This window comes from Liolophura sinensis, chromosome 9, assembly GCF_032854445.1.
Source record: "Liolophura sinensis isolate JHLJ2023 chromosome 9, CUHK_Ljap_v2, whole genome shotgun sequence".
NCBI lineage: Eukaryota > Metazoa > Mollusca > Polyplacophora > Chitonida > Chitonidae > Liolophura > Liolophura sinensis.
Window position 1 is genome coordinate 22,715,651 of NC_088303.1, and position 27,496 is coordinate 22,743,146.

Here is a 27,496-nt window from a genome sequence, read left to right on the forward strand (position 1 = left end):
CTCCCACGTTCCCTTAAGTAGATGGCACTCCGATCTAAATAAATAGGCCATACAACGACCACCTACATTTATATTTATTTATTTATTTATTTGATTGATTGGTGGGAGGAAACATGGAAGTGTCCGGGGGAAACCCACGACCATCCGCAGGTTGCTGCAGACCTTCCCCCCGTACGCCCGGAGAGGAAGCCAGCATGAGCTGGACTTGAACACATTTGTGAGACCCGCTCTTGGGTCATTGCGACTATATTTATACTGTTACTAGCTCATTACCTGTACACCATGTTGAATTTCCTTATGAAGCTGATTAGATTTGCTTTGTGACATAGCTGAAATGGAAGACATTCAGGATTTATATCTTGAATACTGGTATCTATTTTATTCATAAGATGTGTGTTTATTTGCGTAAATGAAATTCAGATTGTTCAAAACTCGGAGCCAATTTTTTCAGTAGAAGAGCATGCGCCTTATAGTGGAAGCGCGTGTGTATTCAAATATTACGCTAATACTTATGATAAATCACTCCATTGATCAAAGGTTCAGTTGAGTCCGTCGTTACTCCAATGAAATTCTGCCCGTGGACATTGAACTGTATCAAGGCTGCATCTTTTAGAGTACATGCTTCAGTAAAGGTTTATCGATGACCTGTGAAAGTTTACCTTACAAAAGTAAAGGTTTATTTTTATGAGAAATGAAACTTTACTGAATTTGATACAGCACAGCTGCACCTCTAGCGGTTAACGTTTACGGGAAAATTTTAACACTGCAGTAATCAACATTTGGGTGAAAAAAGCATGAGTTCGAATTTGCGGGGTTTTGGCCATTCCTATAATAGCTGGTTACTGAGCTGGTGTTTCTTGATGAGCTTTAGCCTATTGGGGGGAAGTTTTTCTGATGAATCACAACCCTTTGGGTGAAGCTTTCCTTACGGGCTTCAGCCTTTTGGGGGAAGTTTTCCTGAAGCTTCAACCTTTTGGGTGAAGTTTTGGTCATGTAGTTTAGTCTTATTGGGGAATAGTACGATATGATCAGATATTCAATTGTATATAACAAATTAGTGGTAAATTCTTCAAATACGGTTCTGAGTTGTTTTTGAGCTAAAGTTTAAACGCGATTTAAGCCCTTGTTTTTTAGATATGTCAACTTCTGTGCACACGGACATATATAGTCGTGTGGTTAGCGGGGCGTGACCAGGTCATTATAGAGATGCTTGTCTTTTAATCGCCACGGCACACAAGCTGCTACTTCAATCCCGGCCTTGGACAGGGCATTTGTATATTCCTGGCATCCTGGCAACAATAAGCCCTAGACACCGCTCGTGGCCGTTTGCTCAGCCTTAAACACATTTGATGTTATGCATATCTCTGCGTCATATACATAGATAATTTTAAATGGGTTATCGGTTTCCTCCACCCGTAAAAATGACCACCATTGTATTGGTCAAAAATTCGTAAGGCATTAAACAACGTCCATGTAAATATAAAGCGTTATAGGTAAAAAGCGATATACAACCTGTAGATGGTCGTGGGTTTCCCCGGGCTCTGCCGGGTTTCGTCCCACCATAACATATCCCACAGGATATAAGCTGTGCAGTCTTGTGGTGACGTTTTGTGGTCAGACTGGTTACGTAATATTCATGCATTGCAAGAGAACAACGGTCAGTTAAGCCTGGATCCCGAGAGACAAGACAAAAAAATCTGTATGTTAACAAAATTGCACTTCATCATACTCTCAGGTTTCTAAATCTATAAAGTCGTTAAATACTTTTCAACCTATTTTCTGTTAAAAAGGGATATTTTATTTATTCTCATGTATTATCTGCACAGTGATACAATGTCTTAACTCCGGTGGGAAGGTTTTCCAGCAACCTGTGGGTGGTCGTGGGTTTAACCGGGGCTCTCCTTGTTCCTTCCAACCATAATGCTGGTCGCCGCCTCATAAGTGAAATATTCTTGAGTACGGCGTAAAACTCCAATCAAATAAATAAATAAGTGTAAAACAGATATATAGGGCTTACCACTTTGAGCTGTTGTCATGAAGACGTGGAATTATCTCCTGGATAACTCACAGCTTTAGGACAAATCAATAACCTGCAGTTTATTAAGGCAATAGTTTAATATCAAATAAATTTGTATGACCTCAGTAATACTCAGTAAAGTACTTCAGCGACTGGAGTTTTACAGCTAAACAACCAAGATTAATTTTTTTCATTATTTCACTGATGTGTAACGCCGTAGATTTTACATGAAAGTCAGCGGGCCGAAACCAAGTTCCTTTTTTCTCGTACTTCATACATTTTCTAACTTTGGCTGATGAACCCGGAAAAATGTTGGCTGAACTACAAGCCTGTATAAAGAAGATTACAAACGGAAATTTCAATCACTGAAAATTATACAATAATGTTATCGTACTTCGTTTCCTCACAGTCCCAATTTGGACAGGCACGAGTTAATTTAAATGAGAAGGCATGAACGGTGATATTGCTTAGAAGCCATTTCTCACCGATATCGATTGAAGTTTTTGAAATAGGGTTGTGATTATAGGGCTGAAGCGTGCTTGACATGTTAATGTTTGGGCGCGTGAACGTAAAAATTCGGTTCAGCCAATCCTCTGGATACAGTCAACTGGAAGGAACCATTTAGATTCCTTTCAAAAAGGAACACAATCCTGTGTTTGTCATTTTGGAATTAGGTCTTCTTCATCGGCGAACTGTGAAGACAGTTGTCTTACTGCGATGTTCCCTCCATAAGCCTTTTCCCAGGCTTTTATGTATACCTATGACTCATTTGCCCATCTTCTGGCATGTACGCCTGTCTTGTACCATACAAGATGTATTTACATTTTTTCTAGTCTGACTGCTTATAATCTGGATAAGCTTGTATATGTATATACCTATATCTAGTAGCACTTAGGCCTACTGTTGATTTGTCTCTTACCTTTTGGGTACCTTTCCCACCTGCAGTAACTCGGGCATAAGCTGTGCAGTTTTTTGTTCACTCCAACCTTTGTGGTGACGTTTTGTGGGCTGACTGGTCACGTAATATTCGTGCATTGCAAGGGAACAACGGTCAGTTAAGCCTGGATCCCGAGACCCCATTGCACAAGACAAATAAATCTGTAAGTTAACAAAATTTCACTTCATTATACTCTCAGGCTTCTAAATGTATATTGTCGTTAAATACTTTTCCTCGTACAAACTATTTTCCCTTAAAAAGGGATAGTTAATTTATTCTCATGTACTATTTACACAGTGATTCGCACGGGGGAAGGTTTGGCAGCAACCTGTGGATGGTCGTGGGCTTAACCCGGGTACGGTTTCCTCCCACCATAATGCTGACATAACGCCGTATAAGTGAAATATTCTTGAGTATTTCGTAAAAGACCAATCAAGTAAAGAAATAAACATTGACTTGTTGCTACATGTCTAAAACTTGATGACGTCATAAAGCCCTCTTTGTAGTCATGTGCACGCTACATACATAAAGTTCTATGATTTAATGGTCATCTTTGTTACCACTTGTACGCTACACATGTTGACGTACTCTTTACTCTATTATTTATTGTTATCACGTGCACGCTACATGTATAAAGTTCTATAATGTGATAAAGTCACCTTTGTCACCACATGCACGCTCCATGTATAAAGCTCTATAATGTTATAAAGTCTCCTTTGTCACCACGTGCACGCTCCATGTATAAAGCTCTATAATGTAATAAAGTCTCCTTTGTCACTACGTCACGCTCCATGTATAAAGCTCTATAATGTAATAAAGTCTCCTTTGTCACTACGTCACGCTCCATGTCTAAAGCTCTATAATGTAATAAAGTCACCTTTGTCACCGCGTCACGCTCCATGTATAAAGCTCTATAATGTAATAAAGTCACCTTTGCTACCACGTCACGTTCCATGTATAAAGCTCTATAATGTAATAAAGTCATCTTTGTTACCACGTCACGCTCCATGTATAAAATTCTATAATGTAATAAAGTCACCTTTGTCACCACGGGCACGCTACATGTAAAAAGCTCTATGATGTAATAAAGTCATCTTTCTCACCACTTACACACTACATGTTTACAGATGTGTAGTGTAATAAAATCATCTTTGTCACCACGCGCACGCTTCATCTATAGTGAAATAACAAACTAAATCGGCTTATTACGTCACATGCACATCTATAGATGATGTACTAAAGGAAACCTTGATGCAATACCACATCTATATGTCTATATGATGTAAACAGCCAGAGGGTGGTGTCGCCTCAACAAATAGACCCGTGGGTTCACTACACTGTATGACTTAGATGAAGATTGGGTTATTTTGAGTGCATATTCGACAAACCGAACAGCTTCTTTCCTCACTGGGTGATAACAACACCTGTGCCGATAATTTTAGTCCTGCAAATTAGCTCATTAAACTTTAATCCATGCATTTGACCGTTTGCCCGGTCAACACTTCACACCCAAATTTAAAATAATCCCCTTTTTTCATTACATGTCCTTTATACTAGAGGAGATATTACTTTCTTAATTCATCTAAAATGTTTTCCCAGAAAATTTATATTTCTAACAAATAATCGATATTAGATAGCGTCAATACTGAATTACGAATTAATGTTGTCATTTATAGCCTTGAATTTGAAGTGCGACCGGTTTTGATAGAGGATTTATTCCATTAGCCCTTAAATTTGATTCCCTGAGGAGAGTTTTGCTAAATCTGCCTGTAAATTCGACCAAATTGACTGAGGCTTCCGATATGGATCGCAGATCTTTCACTTTCGATTACACAAGTCTCCTATTTGCATTAAATATGCAACGTAGGGACGACCAAACCATAGCGTTCCAAAATATTACAAAAAAATTGTATCATAAAATATTCATGTGAATTTTTAGTTCATTATTTTTTTTCTTTTTAATTTATTTTCACATTAATCTTAGGAACGGGTATGCGACCACCCATACTTTGTCAGTTTTATAAAGATAATCCCTGTTTCGGTATATATTCTGATACAACTGAGATATGTACATGATAATAGCTTATGTTTCTACAGTCACAAATAGAGGATGGGTGATCAGTGTTTTTGTGAATGTTTAGAAAGTAGAATCGTGCATCTACAGTACATGGTTGTCTCATCTTGTGTGATAACAGACTGTGTTTCTACATAAATCACGAAAATGAGTGTTTGATGACTCAAGCTTCGTCAGTGTTATTTGTCGTGCACCTATATGTGTATGTATTTTGTGTGATAATTAACAGTTTATGTTTTTATAAAGTCTAGAAATGGCCTTTTGACCACTTGTACCTATTTCAGTGTTATTAACGTTGAGTCATCCAGATATAGGCACTCTTATGTTTCAATATTTATGTATGTACATGAATCCTAGAAACTGCCTTTTTATCACTGTTACCTTTTCAGTGTTGTAAAGGCATCTCTTTGAAATCTCTTAAATAAACGATAACAACAACAATACACATCAGCCTCCACATTAGTCATTATTACTTATATATGCGATGAGACGAATTAGGTTTGGATAGAGCTGTGTACAGCACCCTGTGATGAAACAACGATGGCAGAAATGAAGTAACGTTACATGTCATATAGATGACGTATAATGGAGAGGATTTTGAGCCAGCGCATTGTTTGGTACTGCCTTAATATTGAAAAGGGTGAAACGTTCACCGTGCAGCGATGACAAGACTGGTAATCATCATTAAGAGGGAGAGACCAACTTTGAGACTTGCCGTTAGTATTCATGGGATATAAGTATAGGCGGATTTAAGGTGTTTAACAAAATATTGTTATGAGCGATCGTGAGGTGATGGTATAATGCCGCTATAAGAAGTTGTGAGTTGATAATCGGTAACCATAATTCCATTATTAAACGACTGTGAGTTTACAATCAGTAACCATGCTGCCTTCATAAGCAGTTGTGAGGTGATAAACGATAACCATAATGCCTTTACAAGCAGTTGTAAGGTCATTGTCGGTAACCATATTGCCTTTACAAGCAGTTGTGAGGTGATAAACCATAACCATAATGCCTTTACAAGCAGTTGTAAGGTCGTTGTTGGTAACCATAATGCCTTTACAAGCAGTTGTGAGGTGATAAACGGTCACCAGAATGCTCCTATAAGCAGCTGTAAGTAGGTTGTGAGGTGATAAACGATTGCTGAAGTATTGAATGATGTGTTTCTTGATGTATCCATTGAAATTCACCCGTTTAGACCGAAACAGCCTAAATTTATGGGACTATAGCAATTTGATAAGATTATTGATAATGACACTAAGTTAGTCTAAGAAAATAAGAATTAGTAATAAGTGTCGGAGTCGCAATTTCAAACTGGCTTTTGTTTCATTTCAGCGAGTGGAAAGTGTAGCGAGGGCGATGTTGTCCATGACAGCTACAACTTCATTCTCGCTCCCTCAATGCCTCAAACGCCCCATTCTCATGCGCCCCACCCACGCATGTTTCACCCTCACGTGCCCCACTCCATCATCATACCCTCATCATTAATATGCCTCCCATCCTTTAACTGTAACATCGCGTCTCCTAACAAACAGGATAGAGCCTAATTACCTTATTTTGTCCTGTACAAACCCTCTGACTAGCGGCTAGAGTCAGTTTCCCCCCAATGTCTCAGCGAAGAGGTAATTTCCTTATCACTTAGGTCTCTTCAATCGACGACCTCAAGGGATTGAATTTGCCTTAATTTTGCCCGTCAACTATCAGCGTTAAGAAGTCGATTTCGCCCTGTGAATTAGTGTCCACGTGACCAAGGAAGCAATGCAGTCGGCATGCCGTTGATAGTTTCTGGCACAGAATGTGTATGTTGATCAACATACACCAAAAACTGATATGCCAAAGTGGACGAAATAACATCACCTTTTGTAGTAATAATAATAATAATAGTAATAACAACAAAAACAACAACAACAACAATAATAATAATAATATAGAACATATTCAAATATGCCGAGCCCCTGTTGGTATTATGAAACAGTCTGTGTAATAAATAGGTCCTAAGTGATAATTTGAATAATGGAAAATAGGTAGTATGTTAGTGTAAGGTAAGATCGTACAGCATCGATAGTGTGCGTGTAGGTGGTACAGCTTCGATAGTGTGCATGTAGATCTTACAGTTTCGATAGTGTACATGAAGGTCTTACAGCTTCGATAGCGTACATGTAGGCCTTACAGCTTCGATAGTGTACATGTAGGTCGTACAGCTTCGATAGTGTACATGTAGGTCTTACAGCTTCGATAGTGTACATGTAGGTCGTACAGCTTCGAACATGCTTAGAATATATGGCACAGCTTGGATAGTATAGAATATGTGATGCAGCATGGATAGTATAGAATATGTGGTACACCTTGGATAGTATAGAATATGTCGGACAGCTTGTATGGCGTAGAATATGTCGGACAGCTAGGATGGTGTAGAGTATGTCGGACAGCTAGGATGGTGTAGAATATGTCGGACAGCTTGGATGGTGTAGAGTATGTCGGACAGCTAGGATAGTGTAGAATATGTCTGACAGATAGGATGGTGTAGAATATGTCGGACAGCTTGTATGGTGTAGAATATGTCGGACAGCTAGGATGGTGTAGAGTATGTCGGACAGCTAGGATGGTGTAGAATATGTCGGACAGCTTGGACAGTGAAGGATGGAGAGTGTAAAAAACATCACACCAACTCTTTAACGGTTGTGGAACGCATCCTCTTTTTGATTAAAGTGATAAACTTTAATGATGGTTCGTTGACATCTATAGTAACTGCCACTGCATTTGATTTCAATAGACAAATTGTTATTATGTGGTTTACAGTTGGTAAAAAGCAAACTCACTGCATTTCGCTGAATCTGCTGGTAATGAAAGGCGGACTCATCTGTCCCCGTGGCGCCGATAGCCCGTATCAAAGACAAAAAAACATCAAGTGGTTCGATGATCGCTGCGGGTTGTCGGCAGTATTTGAAGAGGTGATGAAACGGACTGGACATTGCCAAAAAAACCCTAATATTCTTGTTTTTGCTGATAACAAATTGCTTGTCGCTGTTGTGTTGCTTGTCCGTGGCGTTTTTCTAGTGCAGAATATATGGTCTTTGACACACTCAGTTTATACCCTATTAGCCTGTCACGATACATTAGCAAGCCGCTTTCGTTTGGCAACATTAAGAGTTCTTTCCCATTAATCTCCAGAAGCGGAAGTGAACTTTGGCTGTTAGTTTCATTCTGTTGTCATGGTGAGCACGTTTTATAAGGTCTACTGGGGAAGAGAAAAAGGGGAGGTAAAAAGCAGACTATGGGCAAATTACAAATTTTTGCCCAGTATACAACCGGAGCTATCATAATTTTGATGTCGTTTCCCACAGAAGTCTTCGACCTTGTCATTTCCTTGTCACAGCTGTCGGAAGCGTCCATCACTGACGGCTTAATACCATTAACATTGAGCCTTACACGGGAACATAATGTTAATCAGTTTTGATTACCTTAGATATATTAAATATTTTAGAGGTGACTGTTTTCGTATGAAAATATATTTTGCAACAGAAATCCACCCCCCCCCCCCACTCCATGTTCCGCAGGTAATGTAATATAAATCATGTCATGTCATTGTGTAATATTTTCATGTAATATCACAGTGTAATATAATCCTGTGTTATCCTTTCGTAACATCAGCGTCACTTAACGACTTATTAAAGAATTGTTCACTTATGCAATTGGTGGAAGAAAACAGAGCGCTTAAGGTAAACCACCAACGTTTGACATGTTACTGATGAACCCTCTTACGTGTGACGTAATGCACATACTATTTGTGGACGAAAGCTACCTTCATGTTAGAATGTTAGATAACGAATGCTAACTGTCAGTTAACAAGTTCAGACAAACAGGAAGAACTGATGAATACTGTTCAAGGCAGGATTTGCACTCGCATCTCCCGTGTCATAAGGATTGAAAGTCAAGCATCCCTAAACACTAGAGGTCCACTCCTCTATTATTCTCATTTAACATCATCGTTTATTATCCTTATACAATATCATCGTCTAATATCCATTTGTAAATACGTCGTGTATACTTAAAACTTGTCACTTATACGATGGCGGCCACTCACCTACGATGGTGGGTGCAAGAAAGCGTAATGCCCGGAGTTGACCCCTGGCCTTTGGCAAGTTACTGACGAACTTTCCCTCGTGTGACGTAGGTCATGCATTGGTGGCAAGAAAGTTGTCTCCGGAAGAACTTCATGTCAGACCACACAAGAAAGTACGGACTCTCACTTCTTATCAGCAATGCTCCGTGAATGAAGCCTGCAGAAAATCTTAAATTGACGTCTCGTGTGACGTAGTGATTATAAGACACGCAGTCACGACACGCTTCCAAGCATCGTCTAATGTACCCATGCACGTTAATCGTGCAGTATACTTGTGCAACATTTGTGTAATATTCTCGTAGGATACCCTCGTAGGATACCCTCGTTACATGTCATTGTGCGAAATGTCCATTACAACAAGATATATGTATATAATATCATCAGGTAATATGCTTATGCAATATTTTCGATATATTCATATAACATCATGATGGAATAAACTGTGGAATTTGCTTTTAATATCTGCATGTATTATCCCCAACTAATGATGACAAATTAAGCCTGTCCAAAATGTATGTTTTACGCTATTTTACGTTTCGTTGTTTGCCGCGTATTGTATAATTTGTCAGGTACGTTCACTGATATCATTCTGATCCCGTGCATCGTTCATCAGTATTAACCGTTCCGTAGGTCATATTGTTGATGTAACCGATGTGTCACATATAGCTGCAGTGTTCATTGTTGTAACGTATCTAATGCATTGAGCTGTCTATTTGGATATCACTTATTGCCCTGTGACAATCATTTTTGGGGTAACGTGACCTCGCCTCGTGATTAACTGACAAGCTATACTTTGTGAATAAACTTCTATGGTCAAGCAGATCCGTTATAAAATTCCATGTTTGTTTACCAAGCGTACACATCATCAATGTCCTGAAAGCAAGCGCTGTTTTACTGTGATGTGTAAAAAACATTGTACAGCGTTATCACAGTAGATAATACAGAACAAGGGCTGAGCATTTAGTTCAAATGAAGCTTTGAAAGCAGATGGCGGAAATAAAATTGATGATCTCCACTCCCTTCCTCTTCATGGGTGATACACTGTACACAACTTAACTGTTACCGGACTATTTTCTATTGATTGTATTATTCACAAGTTAACCCGTGCCCACGTCCATTTCTCCACGGCTAAAATAAATAATAATAACAAAGAATTTTACAAAATTTCAGTATTAAGTCATTGTCTCAGTTTCATACTCTGGTATAAAATCCCACTGAACTGATGCCAGCACCTCACGCCCCAAAACAAAACTCAGTTTTAAAAGATCTTCATTATAAGGTGGTCTGCCACTGAAGCTGAACAAATCACACATGTGTCACGTGGTTTAACCGTGAGTATCATGGATTCGTGTTTAGGCATGATGACTAACGGGCTATAGGCCTACTCTCAGCGAGGAATCCGTCGCTGATTCCAGTTATCTACATGTCACCCACGATGACAAGGCTCCCGTTATCGCCTATCCATGGTATCACGTGATCATATCGCATATGTCACTGTTTTCAGAAGAGGGTAATTTGGTAGCCAGCTCGTGTCTCTTCAGAGCAATACCTGACAAGGTGCAGCTAATCATTTAAACAACTGATGTTGTCTCACGAACAGGTGAAAGTGCTTAACGATGTTAATAAAGATCTCTTGAACTCGTTTGTCTCCACATGTTTCGGTTTCGGTGTTTTGTTTGTTGTCCACATCTCACAGAAAGAAAGAAGACAAAACAAAAAAGGAAGAAATAAAACAGCTGTAACCTGCAACAGTATCCATATAAATTGTGTACGTTTACAAGGGAAATTTCATTCCAGATGAAAGTGCTGCTTTTTTTAGCCTAAAATGTGACTCCTATTTTCCTTTGACAACTGTATGGATAGGTATCATTTCGTGTCCGGAGCACAGTTTCTATTGTTTTGCATATTACAGTGGAAAATTTTGATGGATACATATAGATATGGAGGTGACGATATGCCGTGCCTTGCATTTGTCCTTTTCCATGATTGTCATGTTAACGAGAATGCCAATTTCACAATGTCATTTACATCCTAGCTACAACACCAGTTGTTTTGTGTATGCTCTTTTAATGTTCAGAAGACACATATGTATAGACAGCCGAAAAAGCTGACAGCTGGATTCGAACTCGCGACGTGGGCCTGATAGTTACAGCGAGCCAGCGCTTGAATTACCTTTTATGTCTCCTTACCGCAGACATAAAACAGTTTAAAGTCATATATCAAAGCGTCATATATATTTGGAATCCATTTCCAGGTTTAACGTGACCAAGTTCCCAGTATAACGCACATTCCAGTTACCTCGCAAAACACCTGATGTGTTCCCTGTATCTGATGCTATAATTATCTACTAGAATTTATCCCCATACCACTTAGTCAGTGTTGTTTATTATCTAACTTGCTCACATGCGCATGGATGGAAAAGATTGCCGCAAATCTCAACGTAGACGATAGCAACCTGAAGAGACATGCCGTAAAACGTCGTGACTTCTGCTGATTGACGTAAAGCTGGTAGGACGTTGAGAGGAACCTCCGATAGTCTTAGCTCGACGAGACCTGTGTGTGAGAAGGAAATCTGCTCAAATCGGTGTAAACATCTGTGACTGGCCTAATCCCGCCATTGTGTCCCCTTCGATCCTTGATAGGCCTCCCGATACCAAATCAGTTCGGAGAGACCAGGGTTAGACGCCATTGAATATTAGACAATGGTATTAGCACCGGTGACTTATTAAGAGATGGGCCTATGGGGAGGGTGGCATTATTACAGGCTCTGTATAATTACTGTGACTGGGGAGTAATTCTAGACTATCCAAACCAAGATCTGTCAGTAGTCACTTGGAAATACAGTTCATTACACTCGCTGTCTCTAGTATGTTTACACTCAGAACCTCCGAATAACGACAAGTCAGACCATCTATTTACGCCATGCCTGCTTTCACACTATTTTGATAACTAGTAAACAAGAAGAGCGATGGCAACCATTGAATTCATAAACAAGATGTGGGTTCGAGTTCGTTTTACCAATCTTTTCTGCCTTTCTCCTTCATGATATCATGATACAGGCTTCATGGCAGTTGATTTTATACCCAGCAGGTAATGTCCCCTTTACAGTGAGTGCGTTTATTTTATTTACTTTATCTGTTAATTATATAGAGCTTTATAAAGATACTCAGGAATCTTTGCTTTACGTCAAATATGCGATAAATGGGACTGTGGAACATTTTTGAATGTTTTTCCCCACACTATATGATTAAATTCATTTGATTGATTTATTGATTTGTTTGATTGAAATATAACGCCATACTCAAGAATATTTCACTTGAAATTCATACTGACACATTGATGAAATAATTATGGATACCAATACTGTTTAAGTTAATGTGACACAGTGTAGTGTATGTGAGCATTTCTCTCATCACCGAACTAGGATTCACTCATTGTGAGACGGCGTAGTCTTTATTTCTTCCAATTGGTTACCATACGCATATTGATTATTAAACCATATTGAAATGTGTTTTGCGGACATCAGTCCGCCCTAATATGTCACCTGTACTGTACTCTCCACTGGGAGAGTAGAATATATGAGCTTTCTAACACGGCATTGTCAGGTCTTTATAACTTTTAAAAACCTTGAAGATTTTTAAACGATAATATTCGTGAATTTTTTTTATCGACATTAGACTTGAACCTTTTTAATGGTCATCACCTTTCTTAATCAGTGCAAGTATGTAACTTTCTTTAACAATAATAGCCTTAGACTTAATTATTGAACAATACTTTCTAATTTACTATTATACACAGGTCTTGAACCTTCTGAAAACACAATAGCCTACCAAAGACTTTAAAAATGGTAGTTGTTGCTGCCTGGCTTGGCGATCTCTGCTGGAGATTGAGTTGCGCGCACGTCGTTTTGCGTGCCAGTCGTTCTGCGATACGTTCGTCGTTGACGCAAGTATTTTATTCAAATTTGATTTATTACTCATGGTTATTATTTATGACAGGTTGATCTGCGATTAAGTTTTGATTTTGAAATCAAAATTAAAGAAGCATTAAATGGTATGACTAAAAACAAACGTTAAGATTGGGATGGTCTGACAGTATAGTTTTTGATGCATTTTGGGATCAGTTGTATTTTTTCTCTTGTGACTCCATTAAAAAGATGTTTAGCAAAGTGTCTAGACCGGTGTCTACTAAACTGCAATTAACATCACAGCATTTAGTTACTATTTAAGCATATACTTGAACAGTTAGAATAAAACCCTTACCAGAGACCCAATTTCACTGGTTATGTGTGACCATTTCTCCGCTATCCCAGTGTCGTAGCTGCTCTGGTTTTAATCTCTGTGATGTGCGTCTCATAAGCATGTGGGATTCATTCTTCATTACAATGTACAGAAAGCAATGCATGTTGTCGTCATCAGTGTAGATATATTTTTTTTATTTACTTGATTGGTGTTATACGACGACGGTCAGCATTCGCTGGAGCGGGAGAAAAAATGCGGACAATTATGTGTCCTCTCCAACGAATTTCGGGCTGACCAGTTAAACAACGCGGAACTATGCTGACCTGTGACATTTTGTGCCGAATATCGTCAGCGTATTTCGGAGGCGATTAAGTTCGGCTCTACAAACGAATAAATCCGCCTAGTGTGTCCTCTGCTTGACGCGTGTGATACAGGCGAATTTCGGGGCGAACAAGCAACGCCGTCGCGGACACACTAGGCTGATTTTTAGAAATTCATAAAATACGCCTTTACGAGCGAAAAAATTCCGTGTAGTGTGTCCCGGCTTTGCACGCGCTGGTCCATGGTAATTTTCACAAACCCTGGTTTGTTTTAGGCATCCGAACAACCAATAGCCAGTCAGGAGACCATGACACGAGATTACCCGAGATTTGCCGACGTCCATGACCTAGAGCAGGACCAACTACATCCGCGAACAGTTCTGGTAAGTCATCAAAACCACAACTGTATTGGCCAACATTTCTGGAAAGTAATTGGCCAATGTAATGGTGTTGTTATTTCAACAATGTGATATGATAAGGTTTTAAAGTTAAAGAATGATAAAAATCTTGGTTTCGAGTTTAAGTGTTGGTTGTTTACAGATATCACTTTCCGAAAAACTTCAGATTCCATCGAGGTTTTCACCTGCTATACATTCATTCTGAGACTCAGTGATTATGTCTACAGTTTGCCAGTTATACATACGACGTCGATTATCATTCATATATATAGCCTTTTATTCGAAAGTGTGTAAAGCGCCAATATTCATTACCGACAATCGTGACTACTGTCGTAAAAGTTTGACGACGCTGCCGACGACATATATCCTCTATTGGCCTGTGACTGGCTCATGAGACTAAACAGTCTGCCTCGTTTTGCCCGATTTCCCTTGGACAACCAGGGTGCTGATTCAAACTCAGCTTTCCCTTACTCGTCTAAGGCTTTAGTACAAGCGGTTTGTTAATTACCGGGTTAAAAGAGTTTACTTCTTTCAATGAATCAAATGAATACAGAAATAAATAATAAATAAATAAATAGGTGCTAATTCACATAAACTAATATTATGATTCAGTAATCATGTTACAAATAAAGGATACATGTTGTAATTTCAGTTAGAGTTATCGTTTTGGTTTTCTGCAGGACGTCACACCATACATGAATCATTCTCCGTACACTGTCAACCCTGACACTTCGGTTCCGAGAGTATTTCATCTGTTCAGAAGCATGGGTCTGCGCCACCTACCTGTGGTAAACAGCGATGGGGAGGTAAGTCTGTTTTAAGAAAGGGTTAGAACTACCTGACTGAAACCCTAAGGTGCGGAAACAAAGTTGAAAATCCTCGAGAAATTAAGTACTACTTTGATAACTACAATACAAATTGACATAGAAAGGAAATAGAGTTGTGAAAAATGCAATTGGAAACTCTGTAAAGAACAAATACAGTTTTGCCCTTTAAAAGTGAACTCAAAACAAATGCACTTGTGCGATTTGAAGTCATTATCACATGAGAGAAGAATCTAAAAAACCATGACCGTACTTCCACTGTATGGAAACAATAAACATTAGCATGAATCACATTTAACTTCATCAAAGGTAAAAGTATATTTTGTTCAAGATCTATTTATTTCATAGAAATTCAGCGGCTGTGTTCCAGGAGACCCTTGCTTGTTTTTTTTTTTTTTTTTGGTTTTTTTTTTGCAGATCATTGGAATTTTGACGCGGCATAACCTTACTCATGATTACTTAGAGAAGAAGCACAAAGAACACAATAATCACTGACGTCATCGATATACGACGACATTAACTGAGTCCTTGCCGATTCCATGTTAAAATGTGTCTAACGTATATCAAATGGAGTCTACGATCCACAAATAAGTTAACATATTGATCTCAGACAAAAAGGTTACTATTGAAATCCTGTACCAGACATAATGTTAACCATATTGTATTAAATCTTTACACAATGTGGAACGTTTTATCGTGATGGAGTCATCAACGTCACGACGTAAATAAAAAGATGTACTATTCGGCCAACTCTGTAGGCTAGGAGACTATATCGAAGCTGATTTCTCCACAGTCGGTAGGTGGAGTATAACCACTGATTTCCTACTCGTTTGTCCACTTTACGCAAGCGTATTCTGTGTCACTTTTGAGATAAGCTGAATGAAGTGATGATGTTTTCATAAGACAAAGGTTTTGTGATCGTCCTAACCTTCCGATACACAAACTGAGGTTCACTACTGATAAACCCAAAATGCCACCGTCCTGTTTGGATAGCAGCATATGCCGTCGATTCTTACTCATGGTTTATAGGGTGAGCAAAGTATTACTCTGAGTAATATATATTATAACTGGCCATCGTCATTTGTTTTATTGATAAATATTCATATTTCATATTCACAATATTTTGAACGGTAAATTTGTTTTATAAGAGTTTCTTTCCCCGGTATTCTTGTCGGATTTTTGATTTCTTGGCTCAGTAAACGAGTTGCATGTTAATAAATGAGCTATTTGTCAACATTGTTGTTTTTAATGACTGCTATGCTTTGCTAACTTGGATGACACCACTTTGCTACATATCTCCTGTAACATACCTCCAAAAACATTAAAGGATAAGCCATCACATGGTTAATATTTATTTCTAATGAAAGACAACTGATAAAATTATCTTAAACCGGCATTCAATATTTTGTTGGATTTTTTTTAACCGAAGAAAAGTTTGGTGAAACTAGATCTTGACACTCCATTGTCTTGATAAGTGTGACGTCGCTTTTACTGACGGCAATATGTATGGCAGAAAAAATGTAGTGGACGTTAGCAATGAAAGCCCAAGTAATTCACCATAAATCAGACATCCGAAGGATATTATTTCTTCCTCGGGTTAAACGAATTTAGCTCTAAAAATCAAAGTAGGCATCACTAAGTAGACCAATTAAAACTACGCATAAACATACTTTCATTTATTTGTTTATTTTTTGTGTGGAAAGAGTTAAAGGCGCTCAAATATTTGACTAAGGTAATCACCACACACTGAGTTTAAACAACTCTAATCACCACACCGAAAGCTGGAATAACTCGATTTACCCGTGAATGAAAGATTACTGACATAATATTCCGAAAAATTCCTTCCTTCTGGTGAACATCAGGGAAAAAGGTGATGTGACGTCAGAGTTCCTAGATACCGTCAGTATCGCTCATAAAGACCACCGTAGTTTTCAAATGTCTGAAAGTCTTTCAACACAATTATAGGCCATACGGTAAATCGCATGTGGATGTAATTACCATTAAATCTGTGCTAGAGAGATACCGCCTTGGTCGTATGTAGACCAGCTGGGAAAATTCTCTAACCTTTACAGTTAAACTAAAAAATAAATAATTAAATCCCCAATGAAAATGCCCATTTGAGGAATTTGGGAACAGCCAGAATGTACATAATTGGAAATTCGAATTCAGATCATGGTGGAAGCTGGTTCGACTTGTTGGATTCAAAAGTTTAAGCAGCTGGATCAATGTTTTCAAATGAGTTATTTAATGCAGGCTTTGACATGTGAGTACTCCTTATGATTTAAGAAATTAGAGCATACCAAATATAACGACGGATTCGAGTTATACAGATCAGTGAAAGTTTTCTCGTGGATTCAGCAGAAAGGCAACAGCCCAGGGCTCTACGTGAGGAGAGCCCTCCCCGTCTAGACTACGTACTCTCGTTCCCATAAACCTTTGGTATCTCTAAGGAAGTTTTCACAGACTCGGATATTTGCCATTTACAAACTGCTTACTAAAACATGAACATCTGCAGGTATGTATTTGTGTATGTTGAACAGCGTGATTAACTGGTAATTTGGGGAGATTAATGCGGTGCGTTAAATATTAATCAATTGGTTTCAGATCTGTTGTGGTCAGTAAATGGCAAAGATCTATACAACAAAATGATTCTAATTCGGCTACACGTGACAAAAATTGTTATAATCCATCTCAAACTATTGGTTTATGTCGTGCTTTAGTGTTATCAGCTTAATGGAGTGAATGGGTAAACAACTGGCCCCGATGGCTCAGCTGGTAGAGCGTCCGCTTTGGTAGAACTGTGGTTCAAAGTCAAACCTGGGTCGGGTTACACCTAAGTTATAACTTCCTTTCTTGGCGTTCAACATAAAGGGGATAGTGCAACGACTTGTTGACACGTAGTAGTATTATGAAACAAACGTGTTTGATTGGACAAAATTCTCGAGATGTGTTCCCCGAGTCACACTAATCATTTACTCAGTATAGACTTTTTGTTTTACATCTTATTCGGTGAATGCGCATCGGAAAAGTAGAATGATACTTTTTAGGAAGCTTGAAAATCCCGCTTTCCATAGAAATACGTCTTAGCCAGGTGCTCTTAGACTTAACCTTAACATTTGTAGTATATGAAACTCTTTAAAAAAATGTAGAGATTGGTCTTTTTTTTTTTGATACTAATATTATTTTCATCTTCAAAAAAAGATTACTGTGCTAAAGATTAGTCACACTTTAACGCAGTAAATTGTTTTGAAGGCGAGACGAAGTCTGATTTACGCCTAAAACAACTTCCTGATTTGGAGCTTGGACATCTACAATATATATATTTTTTTATTTAATAGCTGTTTAACGCCGTACTCATGAGTTAGTCACCTATCGTATACGATAACGTCAGGTTTATGGGCGGAGGGAACCCAGCGTGTCTGGAGTTAACAGTCGCCTTTCGCTAGGTGCCTGACAAATCCCTTAGCTCAAAACCATACCCGAGGCAGCAGAGCTGGATTCGAACACGCAACCCCCATAATCAAGGGCCAGACATTTGCAGTTCACTTAATAAAGTAAACAAAGTGGCTGTAACTCATAAGTTGATAATAACTATTTGAGACTTATTGTGTAATAAATATAGCGGTAACTAATATGCTATCGTTAATGGGGAATTTAGAATGTAATAACATGTAGTGCAAACCTATATACTGTAATTTATAAGCGGGAACTGGTTTTGAGTGTAAATGTAGGGAAATTAGTGATTTGTAAAGTAATTATAAACGACTTACTGTACAGCAAATATGGTAAAATTAGTTTGTACAGCTGCACTTTACCCAGATGTGTAGTCGACGACGGTATATATGTGTCTGTTTTGTTTGTTCGAACGAATGTTCAGTGACAGAAAAGTGGGTGTGAGGACATCTCAGTAAGCGAAGAATAATGTTTGGGTGGATATTAGCTCCTTGATCAAAGTCACCAATGTCTATGGTACAGTGGGTGAGTATGTGCATGTCAGTTCACGGCAATCGGATACTAAGCCAGACAGTTTGATCTGAGTAGTCCATACTCAGGCATACGATATATCTGTCACGAATTCCTTGGTTTTCCGAAGTTTGACGTCCTTCAGGAAGTAGTGTTGTTACAGTATCGCTTTTATTTGGTATTACACATTTTGCATACATCCTGTGGTTGAAAATGGACTATCCACTTCTGGTTTCGAATCCACCCCACCCGAATCTTCAAGTAAAACGCCTGTGGGCCGAGTAAGAAAAAATAGTGTTTTTGGTAACATAATATTACCAAAAAAAAATCGACAATCAACAATGACACAGGAGTTTCTCACCAATGCGGTCGCCTTGATTTCAAGTCCAACTCCTGCTGACTTCACCTCCGGCCGTACGTGGGAAGCTCTTCCAGCAAACCTGCGGATGGTCATGTCTTTCCCTGGCTCTGACAGGTTTCCTCCCACCATAATCCTGGACTCGCTTTTAAGCGAAATATTCTTGAGTACGACGTAAAACACCGATCAGATAAATAAATATAATGAACCATGTGATCGGGTGAGTCAGATCTGAAGTGACTTTTATCTATGCAGCCCGTATAGTCTCCTCTCGTCTCCGCCTTTTTTCCAGCAAATAAAAAGTTGTAACACAGTCGAGAATATTTGCTCTTTATCCCAAGGGAGAAGACCCTCATATTTGCAATCCTAACCTCGAGGAATATGTATCTTTCGCGGTAGCTCTTAGTGTGATGTCCTTAGTATAAAACTATCGGTATAGATTATCTCCCTTGAAACAGCGGATTCAGAAGCCTGAGTACAGTACTGTCACCAAGACCACCTCTCTTGATCTTAAATTTATTTATTATTTATTTATTTGATTGGTGTTTTACGCCGTACTCAAGAATATTTCACTTATACGACGGCGGCCAGCATTATGGTGGGAGGAAACCGGGCACAGCCCGGGGGAAACCCACGACCATCCGCAGGTTGCTGGCAGACCTTCCCACTTACGGCCGGAGAGGAAACCAGCATGAGCTGGACTTGAACTCACAGGGACCGCATTGGTGAGAGACTCCTGAGTCATTACGCTGTGCTAGCGCGCTAACCAACTGAGCCACGGAGGCCCCTCTCTTGATCTTAAAACTCACCAATTAAGCTCGAGTACTAATTAAGGATATAAACCATGTATGTCAGCTGTTTAAAGTTGATAAAATAAATAGGGCGATGGCCATATATAGCTCCAAGATTTACCAGCCAACCAGCGCGTTAATAAAGAGCCATCCCATATCGCACGTGAATAAACGAACATTCAATACTACACGTGAATAAAGAGCCATCCCATACCGCACGTGAACAAACAGCTATCCCATACCGCACGTGAATATACATCCATCCCATTCCTCACGTGAATAAACAGCTATCTCATACCGCACGTGAATATACAGCCATCCCATACCACACGTGAATATACAACCACCCCATACCGCACGTGAATATAGAGCCATCCCATTCCGCACGTGAACAAATAGCCATCCCATACCGCACGTGAATAAACAGCTATCCCATACCGCACGTGAATAAACAGCCATCCCATACCGCACGTGAATAAACAGCTATCCCATACTGCACATAAATAAACAGCCATCCCATATCGCACGTGAATAAACAGCTATCCCACATCGCACGTGAATAAACAGCTATTCCATACACCACATGAATAAACAGCGATTCCATACAGCACACGAACAAAAAAACCGTAAATAAACAGTTCTCCCATGCATGTTCCACTCCCGCAGATGTAAGCTTGTTGGATGAAAGTGGTTACATTTCGTGAAGTTGGAGGGTTATACCACAAAACACATTTATTCAGGTTAGTATCACCAAGGGCCACTTGTCGCCATTGTTCATACTTTGGAGTGACACGCTTTACTAATTATTGATTTCAAAACGTCTACCAACACGCGTTAAGTGATAATCAATTATCGTATACTAACCAATTATCATATACATTCAAAACGTATACTAACCATCTATAGAATTAGCCTTTTCAGGCTACAGACAAAGGCGCACGTGGTGTTATCGATTTCTTCTTGCTCTGAACATAGGGCGGAGAAGTACGTGAATCTCTGAAAGGTATAATTAATATGTCACAAAAGCAGAGAACTTGCCCTTTGCTTGTCGATATTAAGTCAGTGCCTTAACACAACAATTCCAACACGAGAGTACACCCCTCACCCAGTCCTACCCCACCTCACCAGTGACACCACCTATATACAGAACCAATTCATCCTGTTGAAGGTGATTAGCGCTCCAGCAAGGCGCATTGACTCAGTAGCCTCTCACCAATGTGGTCGATGAGAGTTTAAGTGCAGCTCATGGAGAGCGCCGTCGTAAAAGACCAACCGAAGAAATAAATAAATATCCTGCTGAAGGTGGGTCTGCAGAACAGATAGAATAGAAACACTGAAATCAAAGGACTGCCAGTTAAAGCAGAAGGAAACATACAAATGATGCCAAAATCAGATGAAAAAGCGTGAAAACTTATTTGCAAATATGATCTTTGACATTTTCTCGACTTTTTTTTAGGAAGGAAGGGTATTTGAAAATATTTTTTTATGGTGAGAACTTGGGACATTGTACAATAGTGCTCTAAATAAGGATATGATGCATATCTACTAAATTTATTTCAATTTAAATTTGTCGTTTATATCCAAACACATTCATTTAATCTGAATTGTGATGATAATTATATTATGAATATATTAAAAATAAAAATATGATCAAAATCCAGATCGAACACAATTGTTGGCTGAAAACCCCAGATTCTAGTGCAAATATGTTTATTAAACATGTGTTACATCCCCATGTATAACATTAATACACTAAGACAATGTGTACCCAGAAGTGGTTCCAAATATCCCCATACAAGCGTCTTTTTTTCTTTAAAAAGTAGGAAAAAATATTACAACTAATTTTTTGCACTGTTTTTCAGGGTTAGAGTTATTTAAGATTGGCGACAAATCTAAACTATCACAGACTTTTTTTTATCTCACGTGGTTGATGTAAATAACTTTATAAACCAACTCTAATATGGAAGTCTGACGAAGTCAAGGGATGTGCTGTGTCACGTTAGATCAAATATAAACACGATGTCGCGTCACTTGTACAACAAGCACATATGGTTAAAAGGCAAAAGAGGATTCGGGTGAGGAAAGCGGAAACAGACGTTATCTTCGATTTTAAAAATTGCAGGCGCCTGATTTGTTAAAACTGTGAAAATTGCGGCGCTTTCGATTGTCTGAGTTTCATACTCCTGACTACGCTCAGTCTATATCAATGCCACCGCTAGCAAATTTTGAACAGAAATCTTGGACATCGCCGAGGTCACCTTGGTAACGATGAGGCAAGAAGTGATATCCGAAAATACAAAACCTCCGTCTCAGCTTCTGTTTCCATTAATACTTCACTCACATGCAAACCCTTAAACTAAGGTATGGTTCAGCATGATTCGAACGATCTCATGACACAGTTTTATTGATGAATTTTGATTATAGGTCCGCGCAAGGATAACAGTGGTGAGGCTAAGTCTGGACGAATCCATATGCGTCGCACAGGCTCCAAAGATCAAGCTTACCTAATGAAGGCTGTGATTTAAAGCGAACGTAGAGAGCGGCACATGCACTGTAAGGAGCGCTGCGTTTGCTCACTTTGAACTAAGATATCTCGGTTGTGCAACATCAACAAAATGAAAATGTTATGCTGTTTAAACTTCTTGTGATATACTTTATCGATCTATATATACATCAGATCTAGGCTTGTCTTTGTATTAGTATTCTCTTCTTAACAGAACAATACCCTTAATAATAGGCAATTCGCTGCTTGCCTCTACTATGTATTGCATTTAATAGCGACGCAACTTGGATCAGTGATGTTCATTTATAATAAACAGATCAAATTTGTTGTCCAATCATGTCTGCTTTTAGGTTGGAAAAACGTTGTCGACGTCTGAGTAATCACGTGCACCTGTAAAATGTAGGTGTCATCTAACTTCATCACCAGGGAATCTGCCAGCATAAAATTTTTCCCGGAGTTTATCGTTAGCTAAATCTAGGGCATTGTAGTGTACTTTCTAAACGTTATTCTATCCAACAAATCAGTGTTGCAAAGTTGCAAAAGAAACAGTGAGAAAGGTGATAAATATGTATTAAAACTGAGGACTACAGTGCACTTGCCTTGAGAATAAATACTCTGCAGTATTGTAAATTCAATTAGTGAAGCCGCGTTCAGAGGGTGAAGCGGTATGTATATACCAAATAATTATCGACCTATTTTTCGAGACTTCATTGGCTTTGGCTTTTGAGTGGTGGTTAACGCTGAAGCCATAGTGACCTGGGTAAGTCAACGTCCTTCACCAGGTAATTGTTGAGCCTCATGACTTAAAACTACGACCGAAGAAAAGAGAGCTGGATTCGAACATGCGACCTCAGGGTTTGACAGTTGAGGCGAGCCAGCACTTTCACAACTTGACCCAACGAATGCCCCCAATTGTTCACCGGTAAATTTTATCCCTTTGATTGCTAATCTATATAGTTTTGTAAATGACCTTCGGTTTATTTCCTTTTTCCTCTCTTGCTTGCTCTCTTGTTACGATTGGACTGGCTAAAAATGGACGTCGGACAAAGTATAACTTGTTTACAGAGATTGAATGTCTTGTTCTTGACGTGACTTTTATTCTTTGTTAAGCTTCAGGGTCTGTGTTACTTTGTTTAATGTGATGTTCCTGCTCTACATGGATTTCTACTGGTTCTTCCATACCACGAGAGGTCAGTGGTTTAAGAACAAAAGATCAGCGGAAACATGTAGCCGAAGGTCCGTCTCACGATCTTTATGCATTCACTGAAACAATGAGAACTGGTTTATTATGAGGCATGTTGCCATGGTTGACATGGCGACGGTGTGCTGTTGTTGTGTCTTTCAAATGACAAACAGAGTTTTTAGAGTCTGTCTATAGGCATGCAAGAAAATATGTTTGGAAAAAAATGCTAAAAAGAATTAAAAAAGCGTTAAGTGGTATCAAGAAAGCGAAAGACAATAGTTTTAATTTTGACATTGTAAATTATCCTTACTTGGACAGCAATATACCGAAGGGATCTGCTTATGGCGTGTACATATCTCGCCATGTAGCATTTGTTAAGTGCTCTGTGTTATGTGGCGATTTCAATCAACGTGGCGAGTACCGGTCCCCATAGCACAACTGGTAGAACGTCCGCTTCGGGAGGGGGTAGAATCAGGGTCAATCCTGGATCGAGTTACACCTAAACCTTAAAAGAGAAGTTGTAATTACCTTGCTTCCTTGACGTTCAGTATTTAGGGGACAGTGCAACGACTAGTTGAAACGTATCAGTATAATGGCTCAGGTGGGGCGGCTTACTTGCCTTCGGTAAGTCGTCTCAGTGAAGCAGCACTACATAAAAGAGCGGTGGAAATTCGTCCTGCATCAAGGAGGCACATTACTTGCATCCTAAGGACGCCTTCGTCGTCATATGACCGAAAAATTGTTAAGTATGACGTTAAAAACTCCCAAGCACTCACTCACTCAAACATCAAAAGTTTTCATTGCAATAACTTCCGTGTTAAGCTTATTCCATCAAACACCTTCGCTCGAAGTTTCTTAAGATTTATATTGAGTATAATTCTCTTGTAAATGAATATGTACAACGCATCCAGAATCTCTTCCACTCTGCTTCATGATTGTGTCTAATTCCGCTTAACCAGGGGCTAGGGGCTTTGAATTCAATGTGTTGAATTAGATGGCCACACTGGATATCTGAACAGTTGCAATCATAGCGCAACTGAGATACATGTTTTCTTATCGACAACTGATATTCTGGCGTGGTACACGATTTGAATACTGATTTCACCCAGTCGCCTAGGACATTTCTTGCATCTTCCCTACATCATTTAAAACTGTTGACTGCATTTCTGTGTATGATTCCGTCCTATTTTACGTACTTTATAAACTTTCTTAGCTCTTTGGTTATTTGTGTTAAACGTCAATTTGGGAATTGGTCTTGCCATTATTGACCCGGAGCGTCTATCTTGGTTGACGGCTGGTATACGAATGTCTGTTTCGACGCATAGATTATTCCATGACTGCTAAACTGGGACAATATTTAATCATATTTTATCACTTTATTTTCACCACCATCTTAACAATTCTGGAGAAATTGATTTGTTTGTATACGGTACCCCTGCTGTTTGACCATAGCTAAACTAATGCAGACGGACACAGAAGAGTGTAGTATGTGGTATGAAAGTCCACAGGGAAAAAATACATTCCATTTTGTAGCATGGCTTTCTTCAAATTTTGCATAAGCGCGTAACGAGAGAAAATTTATACACAATCACTATTTAACACCATGCAATCAAGGTACCACCAATAGACTCATTCAGCCACTGTTAATTTGTCTTAAATAATAAAATCTGACAACATGCTGACATGGAGATTGTTCTTTAAACATCCTGATATGGAGACTGTGTTATCAGCATCCTTTCGTAAAGATTGTACTATCTGCACCCAGAAGCGGAGATTGTGCTATCAGCACCCAGACGTGGAGACTGTGCTATCTGCACCCAGGCGTGGAGATTGTGCTACCAGCATCCTGGCGTGGAGACTGTGCTATCAGCACCCAGACGTGGAGATTGTGCTATCAGCACCCAGACTTGGAGACTGTGCTATCAGCATCCTGGCGTGGAGATTGTGCTATCAGCATCCTGGCGTGGAGACTGTGCTATCAGCACCCAGACGTGGAGATTGTGATATCAGTACCCAGACGTGGAGATTGTGTTATCAGAATCCTTACGTGGACATTGTGCTATCAGCACCCAGTGGAGATTGTGCTATCAGCACCCAGACGTGGAGATTGTGCTATCAGCACCCAGACGTGGAGATTGTGTTATCAGAATCCTTACGTGGACATTGTGCTATCAGCACCCAGACGTGGAGACTGTTATCAGCATCCTTACGTGGGGACTGTGCTATCAGCACCCAGACGTGAAGATTGTGCTATCAGCATCCTTACGTGGGGACTGTGCTATCAGCACCCAGGCGTGAAGACTGTGCTAACAGCACCCAGACGTGGAAACGGTGCTATCAGAATCCTTACGCTATGAGCACTCTGACAAGGAGGTTGTCTCGTCATCGTACAGAGCTATGAGCACTCTGACAAGGAGGTTGTCTCGTCATCGTACAGAGCTATGAGCACTCTGACAAGGAGGTTGTCTCGTCATCGTACAGAACTATGAGCACTCTGACAAGGTTTATTTATTTATTTATTTATTTATTTATTTATTTATTTGGTGTTTTACGCCGTACTCAAGAATATCTCTGACCAGGAGGTTGTATTGTCATCGTACATAACTATCAGTGCCAACGATCCTGACGTGTGGGGATGTATCGTCATCGTACACAGATATCAGTGTTAACGATCCTGACGTGGGGATATGTCGTCATTGAACATAACAATCAGTGTGAATGATCCTGGCGTGGGGATATATCGTCATCGTACAGAAGTATCAGAGTGAACGATCATGACGTGGGGATATATCGTCATCGTACAGAGGTATCGGTGTGAACGATCATGACGTGGGGATGTATCGTCATCGTACAGAAGTATCAGTTTGAACGATCATGACGTGAGGATATATCGTCATCGTACAGAAGTATCAGTGTGAACGATCATGACGTGGGGATGTATCGTCATCGTACAGACGTATCAGTGTGAACGATCATGACATGGGGATGTATCGTTATCGTACACAGATATCAGTGTGAACGATCATGACGTGGGGATGTATCGTCATACAGAAGTATCAGTGTGAACGATCATGACATGGGGGTGTATCGTCACCGTCCAGAAGTATCATTGTGAACGATCATGACGTGGGGATATATCGTCATCGTCCAGAAGTATCGGTGTGAACGATCATGACATGGGGGTGTATCGTCATCGTCCAGAAGTATCAGTGTGAACGATCATGACGTGGGGATATATCGTCATCGTCCAGAAGTATCGGTGTGAACGATCATGACGTGGGGATATATCGTCATCGTCCAGAAGTATCGGTGTGAACGATCATGACGTGGGGATATATCGTCATCGTCCAGAAGTATCAAAATCCTGACGTCTAGGTTATGTTGCCATCGTACAGAATTATCAATGTTCAAGATACTTATTTGGGGGTTGTATTACAGTCGTACACAAGACTCACTCAATCACAGGGAGATCAGTAGATCACAGTTGTCCAATTGTTGCGACATTTAATAAGACGTTGTCAGCGTTCGACCAATCATAGTCGCCTGTAAAAAGAGGGTGGTATCTCACTCCATCGTCAGAGAATCCGCATTTAACGGAGGGTATCATAAGTTAAATCCACTGCTTTACAGGGCACTTCTAAACCACAGCGTACTGACGTGGGGGTTGTGTTATCATCGCACAGAACTACCGCTAAAGCACAGTCCACATGGAGTAATACTACTTCAAGATAAGGCCAAATTCAATATCTTCTGACTGTTTTCAA

General features: G+C 39.5%; 1 protein-coding gene across 1 annotated transcript in view; it reads left to right on the forward strand.

Annotated features, from left to right (window-relative positions):
• Positions 1-16,920, forward strand: part of LOC135474814 (H(+)/Cl(-) exchange transporter 6-like) — a 59,983-nt gene extending 43,063 nt beyond the window's left edge. Inside the window, 3 exon segments of the mRNA XM_064754412.1 lie at positions 13,988-14,095; positions 14,791-14,916; positions 15,352-16,920. Of these exon segments, the coding sequence (XP_064610482.1) occupies positions 13,988-14,095; positions 14,791-14,916; positions 15,352-15,429 (312 nt within the window). The 3' untranslated portion in view covers positions 15,430-16,920.
• The last annotated feature ends 10,576 nt before the right edge of the window (positions 16,921-27,496 follow it).